We start from the raw sequence: 25000 nt of genomic DNA on the forward strand, positions 1-25000 counted from the left end.
CCCTGGGGGGCGGTGTTGTTGGACCCTTGGGCAAGGTAGTTATACCAAATGGCCATAGTAAAAATCCATCTGAATACACAGATACCATGCAAAAACTGTAAGCAATGTAAGGCGCTCTCCATAAGAGTTTCTGTTATGCAAACAATGCAAAGTAATGTTTGCAAGCACAGTCCACGGGCATCTAAATCTCTGGACGTGTAATCTCAGTGTTTTGGGAAAATTAACTGTCGTCGGCTGTTCGTGCATGCCCTGACCCAATCTCCGCCATGTAAAGTTTGCGAGCGCGGTTATGCAGTGCTGGCCTCGTGCCAGGCTACGCCAGCGAATCGCTGCCCCAGGATAAAGACATTGAGAGGGGCAGAGCTCCGATTTTAAACCCGCCCTCCGGCCAGATCTCGTTTCTCCCCCCCTCAAAAAAACTCTCGTTTTCCTGTCTCCCCTCAGAGATCGCCAGTCTTTGTGTGTATTGTTGTCCTGTGTCTTAAATCGCCCCTGTGCTGCGGAGCCATGGACCTCATATTGAGGTGTTTGTTTCTACTATCCGGCCTTCGCGGGTTGCTGACGATCGATCTGGACGCCACAGAACCGAGCTTCTCTGTGGAGCCCGCCGGCACAGTGGATGCGATCGACTACAGGGATCCGTGCAAAGCTGGTAAGGCTGAAGAACGCTACCTTTCGTCATGCGCTCGAAAGGAAACGCACGCCGAAAAGCAGCTGTCAGCTCGGCAGTCCGGGGGGAGCGAGGGGAGGGAGGTCTGAATTTGACAGCAGCAGATAAGTACTGGACCGGCAAGTGCACAGTGAAGAGGAACTATCAGAACGCGATGCTTTGTTCGTTTGTATATACTTAGGATCCTTGAAGGAAGCCGCTTTGATGTTTCAACAACATAACCCCGAGAAACAGGCGAGGCCGTGGCTAAACCTTTTACACACCATTCAGAATCAGCCAGAAAAGTTTTAGACATTGTTGCTCTTCTTGTTTTTAAACAAGATCCTTAAGGAAATGGTTTAATATGTTAGTGCGATAGGATAATGTAATGTCTGAATCGGAAATCGTTGATGGTGAGACAATAAAGATCACAGTTAAGAAAAAAAAAACGGGAAAGTTTTATGCGCTCGGCAAGGTCGCTGAGTTTACGGTCTTTTATTCGCCGCTCAGTGAAGCAAGCGGACCTTTGCCAAGCAGCATTCGGGACCTGATGGCGGCTTTGTCCAAGTTATCATAGTTTCGGGTAACAATGTTTGGCAGCGACACATTCCAGGCAGTATTCAGGATTAAATCAGCACAGCCAAAATGAGTACCCTACAGAAAAGAAAAGCAATTGCAAAAACTAACAACTAAATCGCAGTTGGCAGTGTGTCTGGGTAGACACTTTACCGCCGTAGTTACGCAGAATGGCATGGGCGTTCGTGGAAATGTCAACAAACGTAACTCGACGCAAACACTTTCTGGTTACCCTGCCAAGGTTCTGAGCGGCTTCGCTAGCGGAGCGGGGAGAAGAGAGTCTAACAGATTGCATTTTGCATCTGAATGAATGTTCGCCGCATCCACAGGCGTTGTGTGACATGAAAGAATTTCAGACTACAGCTCAGAATAATACAGTAACCTTGGAGAAGTGGAAACACCGATGTGCACATCTCCTTGTCTGAACTGTGACTTATGCTCCAAGTAGCTGCGAGTTAACGCTTCTGCGTACACAGAAGTTGCTAGTTCCCTAGCAACGTTTTTATTATTATTATTTATTATTATTATTATTATTATATTTTTTTGCCTGACCGCAAAGTTTGAGAAGTGCACGCTCCCTCTCCTGGCTGTTGGGGTTTTAAGTGAGACCCGGGGATGTTACGGAGGTGAGCTGTCCGCGCTCCTCTTTGTGGTCACATGACGGATGTGCACTTGCACGGCTGAAGTTTCCGACGCCATCAGGGGCTGGAGTCCGCCTCCTCTCCCTGTCCCTCCGCTGGGCACGGCTTGAATGTTCTCCCAGGATTGTCCTCATTTGCAGCTGAAAGGAAACCGAGATGCTCACTTTCTCTCTCTCACACACATACGCGCATTAAACCCTCTTTCTCTGTGACAAGTGGAAAGTCAGACAGCTGGTTAGCTGTTCTGAGTTCAGTGCTTTAGATTTGGGGTTTTTTGGCTTGAAAGCCGTGTTGAGCATGGTCTCATTAGACCAGACTTCCCTCCTTCTTTTGCCCCCCACCCACACACACACATACACACCCACACACACACACACTTCCCCTTCAGTGCTTTTAATCTCTACTTCAGCTGCTTAGAGTTCTTTGAGAAGTGGCAGGTTGCCACAGTAACATCAGTACCCTCTCTGTCAGGTCCCAGGCATTGTTTACATGCAAAGCGGCTGAGGGGATGGATCTGTGTGAGATGCAGAGGGTGAGGCGCGGAGGTGTTCCTGTCACAGCGGGCTGATCGAGAACGTTTAAGTAACACGCCCCCCTTCATCCTTACCTGTCTGGCTCCCATGCTGGCTCAGCTGCTTAAGATCCACAGAGTTTCAGGTGCCTGCCATGGTCACAAAATGCCACAAGGGCAGTGATGTGCAGGCCTGCATCCTGGCAGTGTGAGGTGGACTCGGCGTGATGTCATCGGCGTGATGTCATTTTGTGCTACCCGTCAACTCATGCTACCTGGGATAAAAAAAAAAACTGCCTGTACTTGGTTCAGACTCTCTGAGGGCATCACCCCGAACTTTGGTGGTGGGTTAAAACATATTGTATGGATATCGTAAACAGGTGGTTTTTGTGTGGTAGCAGCCTTTGAGAGGCCACCGCTCTTAGACTCACAGCCACAGAAAGCGTGCTTAGAAGAGTGTTTTTGCTGTGGTGCAGTTAGTCGCTTTGTGCTGGTTTGACTGCATCCAGTGTCCCTCTGCGTGAGCTTGTGTGATTCGTGGCCTAGCTTCCTGTCACGCTCAGTAAAGGTGAGTGTTACCTCAGCTCAGCGTGTGAGCTGCTTGAAGTAGGTACACAGGGAGGAGAGGCATGTTTTCCAAGTGCAAGGAGTCTGTTAAATTAAGCTCCTGACAGCCCCTAATTCTGTTTACCACTCTGTATCATTGCGCTGTTGAGCTTCAGGAAGTGACTATCAGCCTAGAGACTGTGCAGCTTGCTTTCTGATGTTGGATTTCCAGGAAACATCCCCGACTGCAGCACATTTTAAGCAAATTATACCTGTCATCAGGTGTTTCGAGTCTGCTTCCATGCGCACTGCCTAAAGCAAAGCAGGCCTGTGAAACTGCGGTGGATTGATGTGTGCTCACTCAATGCACAGCGCTTACCAAACAGGAAAGCAAGTGCAGGGGGCCTTGCATGCAGGTGAAAACAGTATTGAGCTGACTGACAGATGGACAGACACACAGACAGAGACAGAGGAACAAACAGACAGACAGACAAAGGGAAACAGGCAAACATGGAGACAGACAAAGAGGAAGAGACAGACTGACAGACAGAGAGGGAGAAACAGACAGACAGAGAGGGAGGGAGAAACAGAGAGACAGACAGACAGAGAGGGAGAAACAGAGAAACAGACAGACAGAGAGGGAGGGAGAAACAGAGAGACAGACAGACAGACAGAGAGGGAGAAACAGAGAAACAGACAGACAGAGAGGGAGAAACAGAGAAACAGACAGACAGAGAGGGAGAAACAGACAGACAGAGAGGGAGGGAGAAACAGAGAGACAGACAGACAGAGAGGGAGAAACAGAGAAACAGACAGACAGAGAGGGAGGGAGAAACAGAGAGACAGACAGACAGAGAGGGAGAAACAGAGAAACAGACAGACAGAGAGGGAGGGAGAAACAGAGAGACAGACAGACAGACAGAGAGGGAGAAACAGAGAAACAGACAGACAGAGAGGGAGAAACAGAGAGACAGACAGACAGACAGAGAGGGAGAAACAGAGAAACAGACAGACAGAGAGGGAGGGAGAAACAGAGAAACAGACAGACAGAGAGGGAGAAACAGACAGACAGAGAGGGAGGGAGAAACAGACAGACAGACAGACAGACAGAGAGGGAGAAACAGAGAAACAGACAGACAGAGAGGGAGAAACAGAGAAACAGACAGACAGAGAGGGAGGGAGAAACAGACAGACAGACAAGCCCAGTCTCCCTGCAGTGATGCTGCCTCTGCTGCTGGGTCGGGGTGAGGACTCAGGCAGTGCGTGACGTCAGCATGGATCTGCAGCCAGCAGGAATGCAGGAACCAGCAGCAGAGACATGTGCAGGAGGAACCCGTGGCCTGTGGCTGTGCTGTCTGGAACTGGAAGCCTGCAAAAAGCCTGCAAAAAGCCAGCAAAAGAAGCTTGCAAAAAGGTTGCCTCTATGTGTCTGTAAGGCAGCGCTGGAGTCACAGACACCGCCTGACACGCAGCGATGGTGCGAACATGATTTTGCTCACAGGCGTGATGTTATATATTTCTTCTTTTTTGGGGGATGAGATGATATCTGATATGTTATTTGGTGATTTTTGGAGGCATTGCCCTCATCTGGTACCCCGGTGTGTCCCTGTTGAAGGCAGACGAGCTGCATTCCCAGCCTCTTGGGATGAACAGCAGGGAAACTAGAGATGCTTTTCATTAGCTGGAAGTGGTAGCTGGAGAACTGCATGTACCCATGAGCTCGTAGGCTGAGAGAGGTACTCAAGCGAAAAGAGTTCGGTAAGACGTAAGTCATGCAAGGAGCTCTGGGCAAAAAAAACGTCCTCAACTATAAATAATGTATCTCAATGTGAAAAGTTTTCTTTGTTTTCCCAGGTTACCTCTGGTTAATATTCATGAGTGAGCGCTGTGGATGCCTTGTCCTTGTGGCTTCAGTTTGCATGCGTTATGATTGCGTTAAAATTTGTTTCGTACCGCACATTTCATCCAGTTCTTGTCTAGACGGCCCTAAGTCTATTTAGAACGAACGCGCTGTGTTATGGTCGTGGATATGCAGAGCCCAGCTTATCCCATGCGCAAACAGACAGCTTTTGGAGCAAACGTCTGATTGAACATGCTAAACAATAAAAAGTGTTTTTTTTCCCGGCAAGTTTCAGGTCATTAGAATTCCACAGTCTGGGCCCTAGAAGGCCTATGAAGGCCAGGCCAATCTGCTGCATTACGGGGGAACAATATGTTTGTTGTAAGAGCTAGCGGAAAGCACAAAGGTTTCGAAAGCTCTTTAAATGACTCACGCCTAATTAACCAATCGGGATGAGATTGTAAACTGCCAAAAAAAAAGAAAAAGCAGGGCTTTTCTCCCACATGTGAATTGCACTTGTACTTTGGTTTAACTGCCCTCCAGCTGAATTACTCTGTCCATCCAGATCGCAGGTCACGTGGAAACAGTTTGGGTTTGTATTTATCGCTCAGAGTTACACTGTAAACCTTTTCAGTCTAGTGCAGCTAATTAATTAGTCTACTGCAAGTAATCCTATGGACAGAAGTACTACTGTGAACCCTTTATGTCCACAGGGTTCACAGATGGCAATGAGTTCTTGGCACTCCAGTGCGCTGTACCCCACCTAGCCCCCCTCCCCCACCGCCGCCCGCACCCCTGCCCCCACCCCCGTCCCCGTCCCATACCCTAAAAGCTGCATACTGTTTATTTTTGGTGTGAGTGCTTAATTATGGAATTTGTTTAGCATGCAGAATTTTCCAGATTCCTGCGCTGTGACCCGTTGGCTAGATTCTGTTCACGCCGGTCCTGTACGCTGTATGCCGGTGAGGGGGGGGGGGGGGGGGGTCGCAGGCTGTTTGAAAGAGCGCGGGAGGGGGGGGTCTCTCTATACCCCAGTGTGCACGGCGCAGCTCCCTGGATCAGAGACAGGGACCCTGCTCTCATTAGGAACACTGAGGTTCATTCAGCTCCACCGCCAAACGCTCATTAGACCTCGCGGAAAAACCCCGCAACAGCAGATTCAGCGATCCTCCGACGGCAGAGCTGCCACCTCTCCTCTAATATCGTAAGCCTGATTTGAGTCAACACACTCTAGTAGTTTTCTTAAAGATTTGTTAAGCACGTGAGATCTCCCTGTGAGAAAACCACGCTGACTGGCCTTCATGACCATTTTTTCCGGAATAACAAGCCGCTCCCTTATGGTGGATCGCAAAATCTTACATGAGATGCAAGTTACCCTAACCAGTGTGTAGTTTTCTGGGTCAGTGCAATCCCCTTTGTTATATATTGGTATTACGAAGCCTAATGTCCAATCATTAGAAATTTCATCATTTTAAAGTGATTGCGTGAAGATTTATATTAATGGTTTTTGAAAATTTCTCCCTCATACTTTAATTATTCTTGGGTGCATATGATCCAGGCCTGATGACTAATTTGTATTTCAGTTTTTAGTAATTTTTCCAGTGTTTAAAATCCCCTTATTTCAATAGTATTTAATATTTCCAAAGTATTAGATGTAACTGCTGGCATACATGCAGCATCCTCCCTGATGAAGCTCTCCACAAAGTAACTATTCATTGCATCGGCAATATCTCTGTTATAAAGCAAAACCCCTTCCCTTTTTGACGGACTGAACCTTTTTAACGTCCCTTCTTCTACAATACTGAAAAAGGGTCTTAGGATTACCTAGTTTTCTTAGGATTACTTTAATGAAAAAAAACCCTTTTTCCTGCTGGAGTGCAGTACAGAATCCCACTTTGCTCACTTGTAATCTCACCAAAAGCGTGTCAGCCAAAGTGGCGAGGTCATTACAGCACTTCTGCAGAGAGAGGCCTTTGTATACACACACTATAAACGCTAAAAGCGTCGAGGCTGAATGCGGGCAAATTGCAGGACTTTGCAAAAAAAAAAAAAAAAAAAAAACCCTTCTCCTTCAATGAGACTCAGCAGTGACAGCGTATCCCTGACAGTTGACATTCCCTTTTAATTTGAGCGTTTGAGCTGGTTTTCCCGGCTGGCTCAGTAGCCCGAGGTGATGGGTTGAGATTGCGGTTTTGTGGCGCTCCGGCACAGCGCTGCCAGTCCTGTGCTTTGCTGCCTGTCTGGCTGTTATATCCCGGCGTTTCGCACACAATGGTGCCTCTCGCATTGTGCTCCGGGGGTCCCGCGAATGAAAGCGGCACTATGACCTCACACCCCAGGACCTGTCCAAACTGTCGGGCTTGCCTACTCTGGGTCACCATCATTTTTAAATAGCCTTTTAAAAATGTGAGTGGAGCTCGCACTTCTTAATACGCATCACTGGCTGCGCTAGTACAACACCCAATTATGAAAATTTACATAAATGTATCCTTTAAATTCAGGCCAGCTTTTATTTGCTGATTGTATTTTGAGTAAGCTAACAGTGTTTCTTGTTCTGGTTTCAGTAGCAGTTCTCATACCCTTCCTTCACAGATATTCTGTAAAATAAGCAGCCACACATTTTTTTCGCCTCTCCTGATCAAAGAGTTTACAAACACCTTGAAAAGAAAAATGCGTCTCAGAATAGCATCTGTAATTTTCTTCTGCAGGGGGTGATTCTGTGGAACCAGCATGCAGCGTTGCTCCAAATTGCACTGTTTTAGCTTTGTTGAGTGGCTGTGTTTTCCAAACATAGCCAGCTGGAACTGCAGGAGAACAGAGGGCAGTGAGGGAGGTGTAGACTAAACCCCCCCCCCCCCCACCCCCACCCCCCCCAATCTCAGCCGCATGTAGTGTTGGAGAGGCCTGGGGTTACCTGTGTCTGCTGAAAGGGGCTGTGTATATTGGTCTGGGGGTTACACGCGTCTGCTGAAAGGGGCTGTGTGTAGTGGTCTGGGGTTACCTGTGTCTGCTGAAAGGGGCCGTGTGTAGTGGTCTGGGGGTTACACGCTTCTGCTGAAAGGGGCTGTGTGTAGTGGTCTGGGGGTTACACGCGTCTGCTGAAAGGGGCCGTGTGTAGTGGTCTGGGGGTTACACGCGTCTGCTGAAAGGGGCCGTGTGTAGTGGTCTGGGAGTTACACGCGTCTGCTGAAAGGGGCCGTGTGTAGTGGTCTGGGGGTTACATGCTTCTGCTGAAAGGGGCCGTGTGTAGTGGTCTGGGGGTTACACGCGTCTGCTGAAAGGGGCCGTGTGTAGTGGTCTGGGGGTTACCTGCGTCTGCTGAAAGGGGCCGTGTGTAGTGGTCTGGGGGTTACATGCTTCTGCTGAAAGGGGCCGTGTGTAGTGGTATGGGGGTTACACGCGTCTGCTGAAAGGGGCCGTGTGTAGTGGTATGGGGGTTACACGCGTCTGCTGAAAGGGGCCGTGTGTAGTGGTCTGGGGGTTACACGCGTCTGCTGAAAGGGGCCGTGTGTAGTGGTCTGGGGTTACCTGTGTCTGCTGAAAGGGGCTGTGTGTAGTGGTATGGGGGTTACACGCGTCTGCTGAAAGGGGCCGTGTGTAGTGGTCTGGGGGTTACATGCTTCTGCTGAAAGGGGCCGTGTGTAGTGGTATGGGGGTTACACGCGTCTGCTGAAAGGGGCCGTGTGTAGTGGTATGGGGGTTACACGCGTCTGCTGAAAGGGGCCGTGTGTAGTGGTCTGGGGGTTACACGCGTCTGCTGAAAGGGGCCGTGTGTAGTGGTCTGGGGGTTACACGCGTCTGCTGAAAGGGGCCGTGTGTAGTGGTCTGGGGTTACCTGTGTCTGCTGAAAGGGGCTGTGTGTAGTGGTATGGGGGTTACACGCTTCTGCTGAAAGGGGCCGTGTGTAGTGGTCTGGGGTTACCTGTGTCTGCTGAAAGGGGCTGTGTGTAGTGGTATGGGGGTTACACGCGTCTGCTGAAAGGGGCCGTGTGTAGTGGTCTGGGGGTTACACGCGTCTGCTGAAAGGGGCCGTGTGTAGTGGTCTGGGGGTTACACGCGTCTGCTGAAAGGGGCCGTGTGTAGTGGTCTGGGGCAGGGCAGAGGCCTGCACGCGGATGCTGAAAGGGGCCGTGTGTCTGGGGCAGGGCAGAGGCCTGCGCGCGGATGCAGTCTGCGACAGCTTGCTCTCTTCTCCTTTTCCATTACAGATGCGGGGTTAGGAGGAGCACAGCAATGGCCATCATGTACATAGACATATATTTTGTTTCTTGCTTTTCTTTTCCTAAATCCTTTTAGATTAAGTGTCTTGTTCAACAGCCCTGTTCAGCGTTTGGGCTGTGTGTTTTACATGTCCAGTTTCCCTCTTCCTGCCCCTGCTGCTGGTTCTTTCCGACCAGTGAGTCGGATGAAGGCAGGCGGCTGTCTGAGAGACCACTGGGCTCCTCTGTGGCTACTGCTCTCAAGTGCATCCGCTAAATGATTAATGTTGTGAGAATGTTGCTTAGGTGTAGCAACAACGTTTCAGAGGTTATGCGGTGAACATGTTGTGTGTCTAATGTGAAAATAATTTTATTTTTCACTAAGGACAAAACCATGTCCATGTTTCAGTTTATGTAACCTGGCTGGTGAGAGTGGGTAAAGGGGTCTCTGTGGCACTCCTGCCTTCTGCCCAAAAAGGTGACCACCCCCCCCTTCCAGTGTGGTGTAGTTGCAAAAGAGCACAGCTTGTTAGTTGCCGGTTAGTTTCAGGTCATTATAATTCCACAGTTGCCAGTTCAATTCCCAGGTGCCAGTTCAATTCCCGGCTGCTGCTGCACCCTTTCACAAGGCATTTAACCCAAACTGTCTCTGTAAATACCCAGCTGTATAAACGGGCAACATGAACATTAAGCTATGTGCTGTAAGCTGCTCTGGAACAGGCTGTCTACTAGGGGAAAGGAATGGAATAGCTTCAGCCCTCATTCTTCTGTCGGGTTTTCCTGTCTCCGCGCAACTCCTGTTCCTGAAAATAAATCTCTTTGCTTGGGTAATTTCCGTGGCGCCCTCAGACAAGGGGATTAATTTGAGACACCTGCCGTGTCACCAGGACGACCACGAAACCCTGGTAAAGCACGTGTCTGCGTTCGGCTTGTTGGTGCATTTGTTTACTGGTCGTGCCAAGCCCGCGGCTAGAGGACTGCGCTCTGGAAAGGAGCTGAACGCAGCAGAAAGGGCTGGATTGTGTGGCTTTGTGTCTGGCTAAAGTGAAGGGTTTAGAGAAGGGCTACTCTACCCTGGCCCTGGAGGGCCGCAGTGCCTGCAGGGCTACTCTACCCTGGCCCTAGAGGGCCGCAGTGCCTGCAGGGCTACTCTACCCTGGTCCTGGAGGGCCGCAGTGCCTGCAGGGCTACTCTATCCTGGCTCTGGAGGGCCGCAGTGCCTGCAGGGCTACCCTACCCTGGCCCTGGAGGGCCGCAGTGTCTGCAGGGCTACTCTGCCCTGGTCCAGGAGGGTCTCAGTGTCCATCAGGAAATCATTGTTTTGATTGAGCCAGTTTAATTTCCATCCCCACTTCAAGGAATGTAAATGTTTTTAGAAATCTGGAAAACATGAGCAGATGATTCTTTTTGATGTAAGTCCTTGTTCTAGGGTGGCAGCGTAGCATAGTAGTAAGGAGTAGGGCTCATAACTGAAGGGTTGCGGGTTCAATTCCCTGCTGCCGTGCCTTTGGGAACGGTACCTAACTCAGAATTGCCTTAATAAGTATCCAGCTGTGTAAATGTGAAGATGTAAAAATTGTAACCTAAGTGTTTTTTATCATCCATGCTTAATGCTGTGTAGTCATTTCTTGGATTTAAAGCAAGAAAGTCGGATAAATAAATTCAATTTAGTATAAAGAAATGTGTTTCCATCCTGTGCGTCAGAATATATTTCTGGTAGTGGTGCATGTGATATGCTCCAAAAAGGTTCTTGTTGTTGTGTCATTTGTTTTTGTATAAAACAGTTTATCGTTCTGACAGAAGCAGTCAATCTTACCAACTTAGATGGGTGGATCTTGAAATGTTCATGCCCAAACATCAAAAGGCATGGATTTTTCTGCACTGAGTTATCAAATCAGTTTAACTTGCTGTCTGTGCGTTTAGCAGTGTTAGCTTGCCCGGAACTGTAGAGCAGAAAGAAGGCAGAAAATAATTTCAGCTTTCCTCAGTATAAAACTCCAGCCACACCCCCTGTCACCTTGTGTGCAAAAAGCAGCTTTTGAGTGGTGACCCAGCAGCTGGCAGCTCCGTTCTGAAAATCTCCGGTGCGGTTTGCATGCGGTAAGTTCCGGAACGGGGGTTGAATGTGACCTTATTTTTTGTGGGTGTCTGGAACGTACATCACTTTGACTGATTCGCCCTCTGAGTGGGTGAACATCAGAGCATCCCGCTCACCTCAGCGGTACTCTGAGCTCATCCCCAGCGCCTCATCTTGGAAGGGGAAGATTTATGTGTGTGAGGCTCAGGTCAACAGTTCCTAACCCCCCCCCCCCCCCCCCCCCCCCCCCCCCCCAAACCAACCCAGCGCCCCAGCGCTTGACATCCTGTGGAACTGACTGACTGACTGCAGAGGAAGGCAGATTTTTGCCCCACCAGCTTTTCCCATCAGCCCTGTGGGAGTGGCACACCCAGGAGAGCCCCAGATTCCCACTGTGTTCATTCAGGGCTTTGCCAGATGCAAAGTTCCTCCCCCAGCCCAAGGCTTTCTCCTGGTTGCATCATGCGGGGGGGCGTTACACACCAGGTAGCAGCTGCATCTTCTCTTTGCATTCATCCCACACGGCGTGGACGTCTCGCCATTTTTGGGGAAACCAAAATAACAGGCTGTTCCGCGTCCCCTGGATTCCTCGGCAGATATCTGATCTCAGAACAGCCCTGGCCCTTGCTTTGTTTGTGTTTTTTCTGCTCAGAAGTGGGAGAGGAGCGGTTCTGTGGCAGCTGTAAGCAAACACGGCTTTGATGGGCTGTGCCAACACAAACGAGCACTCCGCGTGTGTTTAGACAGTGCCCAGACGAGAGGCACGACTTCCGCCCATTCTTTGAAGAGGCCGAGCCGCGCCGACTGCGCTTTCGGCGAATCCTCGACCCTCAGCTGCATCGGCGTGTGCTTACAAGAGGTTGCTAGCTTTCGGTCTCAGACGATCAGGTTTGAAGGATGCAAAGACGCGGGCCGGTGTTGACTTTTCATGTATGAACCAATCAAAGCAGACGCAAGCGCCAGCACATCGCCACGGCGGAACCCGGCTCCCAGCCTCATTTGCACAGCTCCTCTGCCGATGTGAATGAGGTCACTGTCTAATTTGTTCTCCTTTCAGCACCTCACTGCCTTGCGGTTCTCACCGATGAAAGTGCGAAAGTAATGACATACATTACGCACTGTAACAGGGAAGGGGCTGCACTGCGCAGAGTTATTTACGTCTGTCAGTGTGTGTGTGTGTGTGTGTGTGTGTGTGTGTGTGTGTCTGTCAGTGCGTGTGTGTGTGTCTGTGTGTGTGTGTGTGTGTGTGTGTGTGTCTGTGTGTGTGTGTGTGTGTGTGTGTGTGTGTGTGTGTGTGTGTTTGTGCGTGTGTGTGTGTGTGTGTGTGTGTGTGTGTGTGTGTGTGTGTGTGTGTGTGTGTGTCTGTCTGTGTGTGTGTGTCTGTCTGTGTGTGTGTGTGTGTGTGTGTGTGTGTGTGTGTGTGTGTGTGTTTGCGGAAAGAATTTGCCGGAATCAGTGCTGCTTAATTATGACAGGCACATTCCTGCCAAACGTTTTTGCTGGGGGTATATAGTGCTGTTTCAGTTTACAGGTAACACATTGTTATATATAATTAAAATACCTCTGTCTTTTACCTTCTTTCACCCCAGTGTTGAAAAGCATTTGACAAAACCCCATTTAATTGCATTAGAAGTCACAGTTTTTAATTTTAAGAGGATTAAATTAGGGGACAGTGGGGGAGTAGAGCAGAATGTTGGAAGGGGATGTCAGTTTGATTGATGTTTGAAAATTTGTTAAATGAAATACCCATGCATTTAGGAAATAATACATACATATAAAAATAACATTTTCTTTCAGCTGTTTGCTCTGTTATGCTCCTCAGCTGTGTTGTATTAGTATATATGCGTGTATTTCAGAGGTGTTTTCTGAAGGTTTTATCAAGAGAATGTTGGATATACAATTCATGTTCTCAGAGAAGCTTCAGTTCTGGATTGATGTTATGCTGAGATTGCACCTGCAGCCACGATTTAGTGGAAGATGGTAGAAATTGTGTGTGACTCCATATTGATAGCAGTCTGAAACGCTGCATGGCTGAAGTTGTTCAGATTTAAATGGATAGAGCCCCAGACTTGCTGTGCTGCTTGTTATCGGACTGCAATAGCAGCACATGTAGGTGTTTTGCTCGATATTTTGTAACGTTTCTTTGGCTCCCTGGTCTGCTGTGATCAGTGAAAGTGTTTTCAGGCATCAGCTGTCTGAGACAATCAGGAAGACTGTGACCCTACCCTACCATTCAACCCTACCCTCCTACACCCACTGAAAAACCCACTCACTCACTCACTCACTCACTCACTCACTCACTCACACGAACCCCACACATTCACCCTTAAACCCCGCTCTCTGGCCCAGCCCCCCTCCATCCCTCACCTCTGGCAGGCCACACCCTTTTCTGGCAGGTAACCACACCTCTCAGCGGCTCTGCCCCTCTCTGAGAGGTTGGCCTCACCGGTCTCCTCTCTCTGACTGGCCTCCTCTCTCTGACTGGCCTCCTCTCTCTGACCGGCTTCCTCTCTCTGCCCAGCCTCCTGTCTCTCTCTGCCCAGCCTCCTCTCTCTCTGTAACCGGTCTCCTCTCTGTGACCGGTCTCCTCTCTGTGACTGGCCTCCTCTCTCTGCCCAGCCTCCTCTCCTCTCTCTGACCGGCCTCTCTCTGACCGGCCTCTCTCTGACCGGGCTCTCTCTCTCTGTGACCGGCCTCTCTCTCTCTGTGACCGGCCTCTCTCTCTCTGTATCTGGCCTCTCTCTCCCTGACCGGCCTCTCTCTCCCTGACCGGCCTCTCTCTCTGTGACCGGCCTCTCTCTCTGTGACCGGCCTCTCTCTCTCTGACCGGCCTCTCTCTCCCTGACCGGCCTCTCTCTCTCTGACCAGCCTCTCTCTCTCTGACCGGCCTCCTCTCTCTCTGACCGACCTCTCTCTCTGACCAGCCTCTCTGTGCCCGGCCCATCTGGCAGCCTGATGAGGTGTACCCTGACCTCCCGCAGTTCTGCACCTGATGACCTGTTAATCCTGCCAGCACTCCAGTGCTGAGCTTGTTAGGCAGGCTGCACCCTCAGTGTTTACCGAGTCCCGTACAGACGTTTCTGGCCCGGGTCCAGCAGCCCCCCCTCCCCCCGGCACTCTGTGCCCTGTGAGGGGCTGCTCTGAGCCTGAAAACTCTGTGTGCTTTCAGCGTGAGACTGCCCTGCAGCCGGGGAACTCCTGTGTCTCATCTCCGCGCTCGCAACTGTGGGACGCAGCGGCCAGCCACCCCTCCTCACCCCCCCCCCCCCGGGTCACACCCCCTCTCTCGTGCTTCACAGCTTCAAAATCACAGCTTCCGTGAGTCACCGTTTCCACAGTGAATTTGTCCAGTTACATCTTAGAGCTGTTACAAAGGTGACACTTTGGCTTTCTTTGTGTGAATGTGTATGGTGCATGCTTGGGTTTTTGTATATGTGTGTGTGTGTTTGAGTGTGTGTGACACTGTGTATGAGTGTGTGTGTGTGTGTGTGTGTGTGTGTGTGTGTGTGTGTGTGTGTGTGTGTGTGTGTGTGTGTGCACAGGTGTGTGTGTGCATGTGTATTTGAGTGTGTATGTGTGCATGTGTGTGCATGTGTGTGAGACTGTGTGTGTGTGTGTGTGTGTGTGCCCGCACAGGTGTGTGTGTGTTTGAGTGTGTATGTGTGAGTGTGTGTGTGTGTGTGTGTGTGTGTGTATTTGAGTGTGAGTGTGTGCGTGTGTGTGAGACTGTGTGTGTGTGTGTGTGTGTGTGTGTGTGTGTGTGTGCGCGCACGCGCACAGGTGTGTGTGTGTGTTTGAGTGTGTATGTGTGTGTGTGTGTGTGTGTGTGTGTGTGTGTGTGTATGTGTGTATGTGTGTATGTGTGTGTGTGTGTGTGTGTGTGTGTGTGTGTGTGTGTGTGTGTGTGTGTGTATGTGTGTGTGTGTGTGTGTGTGTGTGTGTATGTGTGTGTGTGTGTGTGTGTGTGTGTGTGTGTGTGTGTGTATGTGTATGTGTGTGTGTGTGTTGGTGTGCATGTGTGTGCGTGTGTGCGCGCGTGTGTGTGTGTGTGTGTGTGTGTGTGTGAGTGTGTGCCCGTGTGTGTGTGTGTGAGTGTGTGCCCGTGTGTGTGTGTGTGTGTGTGTGTGTGTATGTGTGTTAGGGGTGGTCGTCTCATTGATATGCGCAGCAGTACAGCACGTCAGTAATTATGGCTAAGAGATCAGACTTTTCATTCTTCATCCTGTGCTGTGTTCCCGCCCCCTGCTTTGCTCTGCCCACATTGCCCTGTTTCGCTCCTGGTGCCACATGTCCTTGCTTCTCCTCATCCCGTGAGCTGGAGGGAACCGCACCCCCCAGCACTCCAGGAGCGGCACGGCCACGGAGCCGGAGGATGGGAGCGCCCGTTTGGAGCCCAAACGTGGAGGCCACACGCATAACAGGATCCCTGAGCGGAGCTCAAAGGCTGGTGAAGCCAGAGCTGACCTGGCTGTGTGCAGTGAGTCATAGCGTTTCTCATGGATCTGCAGAGCAGGATGAGCTGTAACCTGCTTGCGCCTTCATAAGGAACAATGTGTGCGGAGACGAGCGTAGGTGTGAAATCTAAAGTAATTAGTGTAAAGCTCCCGCTGGGATCTGTCATCATGTGTCAGGTCCGCTGGAAAAGGTCCTTTCTTCTGCCTCCTACTGTCCCCTCAAAAGGCGTGACAGGACCTGCAAATGAGTATGTTCTTCTTTAGTTGTTTCAGTGTCTGCCTCCTTACATACTGTGGAGCAATGCATCACGCAATGCCAGGCATGACCGTACCATGGCTGCGTGCAGGCATGACCGTACCATCGCTGCGTGCAGGCATGACCGTACCATCGCTGCGTGCAGGCATGACCGTACGATCGCTGCGTGCAGGCATGACCGTACCATCGCTGCGTGCAGGCATGACCGTACCATGGCTGCGTGCAGGCATGACCGTACCATCGCTGCGTGCAGGCATGACCGTACGATCGCTGCGTGCAGGCATGACCGTACCATCGCTGCATGCTCCCAGAAAGCCCTGATTGAGCTGTTCTTCTGTCACTTGGCCTGTTACCTTGCAATTTGTCAAAGCAGAAGCAAATGTAGAAGTATAAATAAGAAAAAGGTTTTAGGTTCTTTCAGAAAGATTTCTGCTTGCTCACAACTGTAAGATCAAGACCAGGGCGCAGTTCCACAGACTGATGAAAAGACCTGGATCTCTCTGTTAGTGGGATCACCTGGCGGGTTTGTGAGTTTGGATGCAAGCGCATTCGCCTCTGGAGAGAGGAGAGACATGCCTCCTTCCCCTGAGAGATTCAGAACAGAGTGAAACAGGGAAGCCAGGCACAGACTCGGCTAGAGTGCTGTGTATTTGTACCTGTCATCTCATGCTAGATCAACTGAGAAAGCAGCTGTAGGGGGTGCACTTTCCTGCCTGCCTGTCTGTGTGTCTGTCTGCCTGTCTGTTTGTCCAGGTTAGGCTTGTGCTGTACACCCTGGGGTTTCTCTCTGTCAGCTGGTTTTGAGCCATGAGGACTGGTGAAAAGCCACAGTCACCTGCAGCTGGCTGTCACATTGTAATCTCAGGAGACTTCAGATCAATGTTTGATTTTTCTCTACTCCCTGCTGTCTGTCATTTAAGACTTAGCCTCCTTCAGTGTGTCTCTTCAGTCATATTTCTCTCTCTCTCTCCCTCCCTTTCTCTGTCTGTCTGTTAGTCAGTCTCTCTGTCTGTTTGTTGGGCTTTCCCCTTCCGTCTGTCTGTTTCTTTGACTTACCTACCCTGACAGAGAGAGGCCATTTAGTCTCTTGGACAGTGTCAGTAAATGGCACAGTTCAGACTCAACCCAGAGAAATCAGAAACGGTGTTATTAGATGGATTTCAGAACAGTTGCCTTTCTGAGTCTTTCTTATTGTCTCTCTGCTTTTCTCTGTGTCTGTGTGACTGTCTGTCTGCTTTTCTCTGTGTCTGTGTGACTGTCTGTCTGCTTTTCTGTCTCTCTGACCATGTCTCTCTGACTGTGTCTCTTTGACCGTGTCTCTCTCTGTATCTCTCTGACCGTCTCTCTCTGACCATCTCTCTCACCATCTCTCTCTCACCCTCTCTCTCTGACTGTGACTCTCTGACCGTGTCTCTGACCGTGTCTCTCTCTGTGCCCCTCTGACCGTGTCTCTGTCTCTCTGTCTGTCTCTCTCTCTGACCGTGTCTCTGTCTCTCTGTCTGTCTCTCTCTCTGATCGTGTCTCTGTCTCTCGGTCTGTCTCTCTCTCTGACCGTGTCTCTGTCCGCCTTCCCCAGCTGCCTTTCTGGGAGATATTGCTCTGGATGAGGAGGACCTGCGCTTGTTCAGGGTTGACCGTGTTGTGGACACAGCCCAAAGGACCATCCAGACCCTGAACCTCACAGACCCAGGTTAGTTCGTGGGGGAATCTGAAGGGAACCAGTATCAACATCAGGAACATTCAACCTGGCTGCTCTCACCTTTTTAATATGACAGATGTATGTCTGAGATAACTGCCAGCCTGCATCTGCTTTCTGATGGTTTGATGAAATTTCAGCAGGTGGCCATAATACAATTACAACGTTGATTCTGTCCTCAGTTAATTGTAAAATTTAAGTGGAGCAGGGCTGGATTAATTATGAGATTAGAGACCTCCTGGGAAAGCCACGTTGCTGGCAGATGTGGTGATAGTTTATAGGGGGCAGTCTGTTCCCTCAGAGCCGAGAAGAACCACGTTCTCCCAGCATTCCTCAGTACACTACAGTGGGGACACTGTGATACATGAGGATTAGGCAGTGAACTGAGATCCAGACTGACTTTAGGCAGTAAAAGTCCAGTGGCACTTATTTTGGAAAGGGCCTGCTGTCCTGCTCAAGCTCCCAGTCCAGCTCTGTCATTCTGGTAACCAAGTCATCACCCATGAGTAAAGATTTCAGGTGTTTGTGAAGGTGAGCAGCTGATGTTGTGTGTGATCTGCGCACAGCAGTGAGCTGGCAATCGACCACCATGTCCTGTTCCCATTATGCTGTTCTTCAGCGGGTCACGCCTGCTGTGTGAGTCACTACCGGGACTGTTATTCTGAATGACAGGAGCCTCAGCCAATGAGACGAGCCCGAACGCCACCACACCGGACGGCCAAGGGGCGCGTCGCAGGAAGAGGGCGGCAACCTCCCGGCCGGAGAGGGTGTGGCCAGACGGAGTGATCCCGTACGTCATCAGCGGGAACTTCAGTGGTGAGTCCACGCCGGGACACACTTGCCCCCGGGGCTGGTTATATCTGAAGAGGGCTCTCTCTCCTCCACTGCAGAGCATAATTTAGGTCCGTCTGAAATCTCTGTATTCAGCCTTGTGTTGTGTTTTAGCTAATGAGTCACCTGTCACCTTCTGAAGGACGGAAATAATTGAATGGGAACTTTGTGTGCGGTTGATAAAAAGCAAGGCACAGTGTGGGGGCAGCTGAAGAGCCTGTCGTGCCCCTGGTCAGTGATGCTCTTTCCCTGGAAACGGCTGACGTGGGCTCAGAGAGAGGGGCTGGATGTAAAGATTGGGGTTGAGTGCCTTTTTCCGATGTAAGCGAGGCGTCCTGTTTCTGTGGTTCTGTGCAGCAGGGCAGAGCAGTTTGATTAGATATTCATGTGTGTGTGTGTGTGTTTGTTTGTAGGAGTGCATGTGTGTGTGTGTGTGTGTGTGTGTGTGTGTGCACGCGTGGGTATGAGGGGAACATGTGTGGTAGTTCACTAAATTAAACCCATTTAATAATTTGCTCGGCCGACCTCCCCATGTGGAATGACTTGGCTTGCACTTCACCTGGTCTCCAGTCATGCAGCTGTGTGTGCACTGAAGCAAATACCCACTTACCCCCGGGGCACAGCGGGGGCATCTCACCTGGGATGACGTCTTCATCAGGCCAACTGCCCCCCTGTGGCACGCTGCCGCCCTTGAGCCGAAACCGTCGGCTGCTGCCCCAGATGGTCCAGGCTCCGGCCTGCTTCAGTTACAGGGCTTTTTCCTGCAGTAGGGGTGGGGTATCGTGCAGACAGGAAGCCGCGAACGCATAAACATCCTGCTATTGGTTAGTACACAGGAACACAAACAGAGAAAATACAATATGCAACTCGGAAGAGAAAAAAATGAGGTTTAAAAACTGCAAAAAGCAGCTTTTTGAGGGACATGCAGTGCTGTTGTGTACAAATTTCAATTGCTGAGCTGTGAAGTAAGGTGGTAAGCAACATGGCAGAAACACTGTTTCAAAGTTAAAGTGTGTGGACTGTATGGTGACTCTGTGCATAAACAGCAGCAGACAGAAGTCCCCTAAGAGCTGAGCTGTGTGAAACACCCGGTCTTTCTGTGGAAACCCGGAGGTTTATGGATGCATGTTCATTACGGAAAGAATGTTGAATGGATTTCAAAAGAGTAAAACACATTTAATTTTTAAATTAAATTAATTTTAAAAAAGTATCTGCAATACTCAATTCTGCAGGAATGCTTTGTTTTTTATCCTTTTCTCCTATTTAATGGACTATAATTATTTGGACCCCCAACCAATAATTGGAACAACTGGGAAGGTGGGGTGGGGTTGATATGTTTGTTCAATACATGTAACTGTATTTTTTTTGTGTTGTGAAAACAATAAAAAGAATGTTGGCAAAAAAAAATTTAAATTTTAACCTTAAATTTTGCTTTCATTAATACGTGTTTTGTTAATGATTCAAGTTTAGTGATACGGAGGCAGGTGACCTCTGGGGCGAATGTTGGAATAGTCAAGTATTCGGCCTTGTCCCTGGAATGGATTGTGTTAGTGAGTGAGACAACATAAGTTTGCTTTGACTGCCCTGCTCCCCTTCGTTCTTATTGGTCGTATCCCCCCTCCTCGTCTCTGATTGGTCCTCCTCTCCAGGCAGTCAGCGGGCGATATTCCGGCAGGCCATGCGTCACTGGGAGAGGCACACCTGCGTGACGTTCATCGAGAGAACGACGGAGGAGAGCTACATCGTCTTCACTTACCGGCCGTGTGGGTGAGTCAGCTGTGTGTGTGTGTGTGTGTGTGTGTGTGTGTGTGTACGTGCGTGCATGTTTCTCCACAAGAAAATCTCTAAACTCCTGCTGGGACAACTGCACAAAAGTGTTCCCCAGTGAATCATGCTGAAATCTCTCGCCGTGAACTCTGTCCTCCATCTGGGTGCACCTGTTTGTGGCAGCCTTACCCACGCAGTACTACACCCTGAGGTGCTGTTGCAGTCTCGGGGTGCAGTGGGGTCGTCTCGATAAAACCTCCTCCGCATGGGCTGTTTCTCACTCCATCCTCAGCCCTAGAGTCCAGCTGGCTCCTACAATGGATAAAAAATGTGCAGCCACAGTCTTTTGTTGGATACTCTGTTCAATGCTTCTCTTTCTTTCTTTTTAATGTTGTATAGGTCTGTGCCTTAGAGGTGTTCTGTTAAAATGGTGCTGCAGTTGTACTTCTCTTTTGAGTAGTTTCAGAGGGTTTCTCAGAAGTTCACACATGTGAGACAAAAAACACAAAAAACAGACACACACGTGACACCCCCGCAGAAGCCGCACATGGAGAGAGCAGCGGAGCTTTGCTGGTGACTGGGTGTAACTGCTCTCTGACCTCCCCGCCGCTGAGTGATTTAAGACCAGCTGCCACAGAGGTAACACTGTCCTGGCCCTCAGCAGCTGGTAGCCGTGGGAATGACCCACTCTGTGGTTGGTGCAGAGTTCAGGACTTTCCTCGGTAGTAAATTAGGGCCCTGCCTGGGCCAGAGGGCGTGGCCCTGCGTGCTGACAGGCCAAGTTCCCACAATGGGCCTTTCATGTATAAATGCCTCTCGTTGTAGCCACTCCACCCAGCCACCACAACCCCCCCCCCCACACACACCCTGCCATTTTCACTGCATCAATCCCCATGAGAATGAAACGCCTTCTTTTACTTTGTTTCTGAAAATGTGTATCCTTTAGTTTCTGTGCTTCTAGTTTCAGGTTAGCACAGTTTAACTTGTAGTAGTGCATGATGGGTGCTACTCACACTCACTGGTCTGGGAATGTTGTTAGCCTGGTCATGACACTGTTGCTCATTTTATTTGAATACTGGCCCTGGCCTGTATGTGTGACTGTCTGTGTATGGCTACATGACGTTCGTCTAAATGCCCTGACTGGTTTATAAATGGGTATGGCTGCTTTGCACATCCTTTGTCCTAAAAACTCTCCATGGCGCCCCCTACAGGTGCTGTTCGTACGTGGGGAGGAGGGGAGGGGGACCTCAGGCCATCTCTATAGGGAAGAACTGTGACAAGTTCGGCATCGTGGTGCACGAGCTGGGTCACGTGATCGGCTTCTGGCATGAACACACGCGGCCGGACCGAGACGACCACGTCAGCATCATCAGGGACAACATCCAGCCAGGTAACGCGCATCTCTTCCTGCGCGGCTGCCCGTCACAGGCTCGGGAGGCGGGGCTGAGTGCAGCCTGTCGCTGCGGAGAGCAGAGCCTGCTGCATGTTCCCTCTGATTCCACTGCAGCACAGCAGAACAGAGCAAGGAATGTGCCTTCAAAACTTTCTCTAATATTAAATTGCAGGATTCAGGAAAGTCTTTAAAGAGAGTGCTGTGGGTTTATTACATTACCGGCATTTGGCAGATCCAGAGCAACTTACATCAGTTATAATTTTTTTACAATGTTACCCATTTATACAGCTGGATATTTACTTTTTGGCAATTGTGGGTTAGGTACCTTGCACAAGGATATACAGCAGCAGTGCCCCAGTGGGAAATTGAACCAGCAACCTTTTGGTTGTGAGTCCTGCTCCTTAACCACTATGCTACGGTGCCAATGCCAAAATGGGGTGTTGACCATTCCCTGCAGTGCCATGCCAGTCCTACAGGGGGTGGAGTCTCTTCTACAAGCCACAGTCTTCTTTTGTCCCCCACAGGACAGGAGTATAACTTCCTGAAGATGGAGCCAGGAGAGGTGGATTCCTTGGGAGAGGTGTACGACTTTGACAGCATCATGCACTACGCCAGGAACACCTTTTCCAGGTAGACGCCTATGCCCCGTGTAGTGAAGGAGACACTGCTCTAGGGGAGACTGCCCTTTTTGATGAGATGTTAAATCTCACTCATAAAAAAATTCTAATGGCACTCAAAACCTTTCAACCTTCCTAACCTCTCAGTAAACACCATAGGATCTTTCCGGTCTTAACATTCAATCTCCTCTTTTTTCACCTTTTTTTTTTTCTTTTGCAATTTTTTATCTCAAAAAATCCTCCTGACTTGGCTCCCTTCGAATGGCGTTTCTGCTTAGCGTTCGGCCCGTCGGCCTGCAGACCAGCTGTAATCCTCCAGAGGAGGAATTCCGGAAGCCTCCGACTTCGTGACTCCGTGGACACTTACACTCGAGATGAAAAGGCACGCTTGCCATGAAGCGACTTCTCAACTTCCCTTCCCGTTTGTCATTCAGTGTGTTTTTGAAAATGTTGCAGGGGGGAAGTATTTCAGCATTGCTCCAGAGACAGGGTCATGGTAGAACACTGCTAACAGGCAAGGGGAGATGACAGACTGTGGAGATGACCTTTCAAATGCATGTGTTGTTTCAGTTACAATGCAGGTTCAACAGACTGTCACTCCTCTTTTGAAAGTTCATCAGGCTGTCTAATTCCTTTGCATTTTGGACCAGGTGAATGTCAACTTGGTTTGTAAAAGACTGCTTGGTTCTATGAAAAAAACAAAATCAATGGAAAGACTTAGCTGTGACACTCCAAGCACTTACAAATCTGGTTTGTAAGGGACACTGTGCTTGGTATGCTCAGCTGAAAACCTTTCCTGGAGTATGCTTTCCAATAAAGACTTTATTTACTTTATCTCAGAAACCTCTAGTCAGTGTGGCAGGGGGGCTAGAGAGACATCGCTGTAACCAGTAAGTTGCAGATTTGAACCCCAGCCATGACACTGCTTCTGTGAGGTGCAGAAAACTTAAAGCCTTAAATGTGTTCCAGTGCAGGTAGGTTGGCCACTTTTTATCCAGTTAGATGATTCATATCCTGTAATTTATGCAGGTCCCGTGCAGGTGACTATTAGATACTTTGCTGACCCTGATGTGCTTCAGATAATATCCAGCTGTATGAATGAATAATATGTGATTTTTGCTACCTTGCAGCGGCTTTATATCTGTGATTCAACCTTATTAAGCCTTAAGCCTTAGTTGTGACGCATGTAACCGCATGTAATCTCACTCTCAACAGCACTGCTTTGTAAACCACTGAGTAGGTTTAGATTAAATTTTCTTCTCATCTTAACCATTAATGTCATATGTGATCTTAAGGCTTTAAAATTAGCACTGAATCATTTTGTTTATGTATACTTAATTCTGGAGGAGCCTGTGACCGAGCAGGCCGCCGGGAGGAGCGTGCATTATGTGCTTCCACACGACTTCAGCACGATGCTGGCTCCGTTACCACAGCTAACTCCGTGCTGAAGACAGGAAGCCGGTGAAAATCAATGAAGAGACATGCCTTGACCTCAGAGCAGAGCAATAATGTCACCTCTTGTACCAGTGTCAGCTTAAAGCTTCACAATTTAACCCGCACTAGGTCGACCCCACCTAACCGTGTGGGTGTCAAGGTTATGCACCTGACAGGTGAGCTACATGGCTGACTCGCCATACTGCGGGGAGAGGAATTCACTGTGCCAGTTAGCCAGCTCTCTGCACAGCGAGCTACAGCGCTTTCACATCCACACCAGCTCTAATGAGGGGAGCTGCAAGGGCTGTAATTGAGGCCAGATGCAACATCATTTTTTTTCCTATCAATTCTCTTTCTCTATCGATCTGCAGGTACTAGCATTTTCACAGGCTATCTCACCTGCTGTTATCCCAAGCCTGACAGTGAAACCTATCTTAGGTTTAGAAGCAGATATTTTTACCATTTGTGATACTCATTATAAAAAAATTCTTTTATAAACTTTATACATGTTTTTCTACAGATTGCTGTGTTTTTTGTGCAAAATGAATGCTCATTTTTTCATTTCTGGGAGAATTTTCTGCAGCGTTTCTCACCTTCTGTGCTTGTATAGCGTGGTATCTCCTCCACAGTCCTGGATCTTACCATACGGTAGCTCTGATGGGTGGATGCATTGTTGCCAGGGTGCCATATTTGATCCAAGGGGCACTGTTTCCTTTTGGTGCGCAATGTTGTGGTGCTGTAAGAGCAGACAGATTTTACCTTCTCACAGCCTGGCTGTGAGGCCAGCACATGAGAAAACGGTAATGTTCCGGAATACGTGTGTGCAGAGAATGTTGCACAGCCAGAATTACAGCCTGACATTTATGCAGATAACGTTACTGCTGTTTGAGAGGGGGCAGCTGAGGTACTGCATAATACATGCTGGGGGGGGGGTTAACCAAGGAACTGTGTGGTAAGGACAGGATTAGCCAGAATCGACCCAGCCATTAGCGCTAATAAAAATGCACCCCACATGAAGGCCAGGGGCTACATGTGCTCTGGCTGTGTCTGTCCCCATTGCAGGGCTTCGTTATGCACGTTAAGCTGAAACTGGAGCACACTGCCTCTCAAATGCACCCAGGAAAAAAAGGTCTCCTTGGGCGCGACCCTCGGCTGAGGTGCTCGCCGTCTGTGCCTCGTTCCTCATTGGTAGTACGGAGTGTTCGCTGGAGCTGCTCTCTGGAGCCTGCTGTTTCTTTACCCTCCCACCTCCGACTGAAACGCACCGAGAAAAATTCTTTGCATGAAAAGGTAAACCTGTTTTCAGTGACGGGAGACCTGGGGGTTTGAGTGCCGCAAACCGCTGATTTGTCTGAACGAATCAAAAGATGCCGTGCCAAAGATGCCCTGATTTGTTCAGATCAGTGAGTGTCGGATAACAGCTGATAACTCTGCCCCTTCCTGGGGTTCGTGAAGCCCCGTCCCCCCCTGGGTGTGTCACAGGAGTGACAGGTTTCAAGCAGCACGCCTCACT

General features: G+C 49.6%; 1 protein-coding gene across 2 annotated transcripts in view; it reads left to right on the forward strand.

Annotated features, from left to right (window-relative positions):
* Positions 1 to 451: 451 nt before the first annotated feature.
* Positions 452 to 25000, forward strand: part of LOC118777554 (bone morphogenetic protein 1-like) — a 44543-nt gene continuing 19994 nt past the window's right edge. For both annotated transcript variants that reach the window (XM_036528602.1, XM_036528603.1), the window contains exons 1-6: positions 452 to 652; positions 17326 to 17439; positions 18118 to 18261; positions 19926 to 20043; positions 21255 to 21433; positions 21961 to 22066. In XM_036528602.1, coding sequence (XP_036384495.1) covers positions 508 to 652; positions 17326 to 17439; positions 18118 to 18261; positions 19926 to 20043; positions 21255 to 21433; positions 21961 to 22066 — 806 coding nt within the window. In that variant the 5' untranslated portion in view covers positions 452 to 507. The remainder of the gene's footprint in view (positions 653 to 17325; positions 17440 to 18117; positions 18262 to 19925; positions 20044 to 21254; positions 21434 to 21960; positions 22067 to 25000) is intronic.

This window comes from Megalops cyprinoides, chromosome 5, assembly GCF_013368585.1.
Source record: "Megalops cyprinoides isolate fMegCyp1 chromosome 5, fMegCyp1.pri, whole genome shotgun sequence".
Classification (NCBI taxonomy): Eukaryota; Metazoa; Chordata; class Actinopteri; order Elopiformes; family Megalopidae; genus Megalops; species Megalops cyprinoides.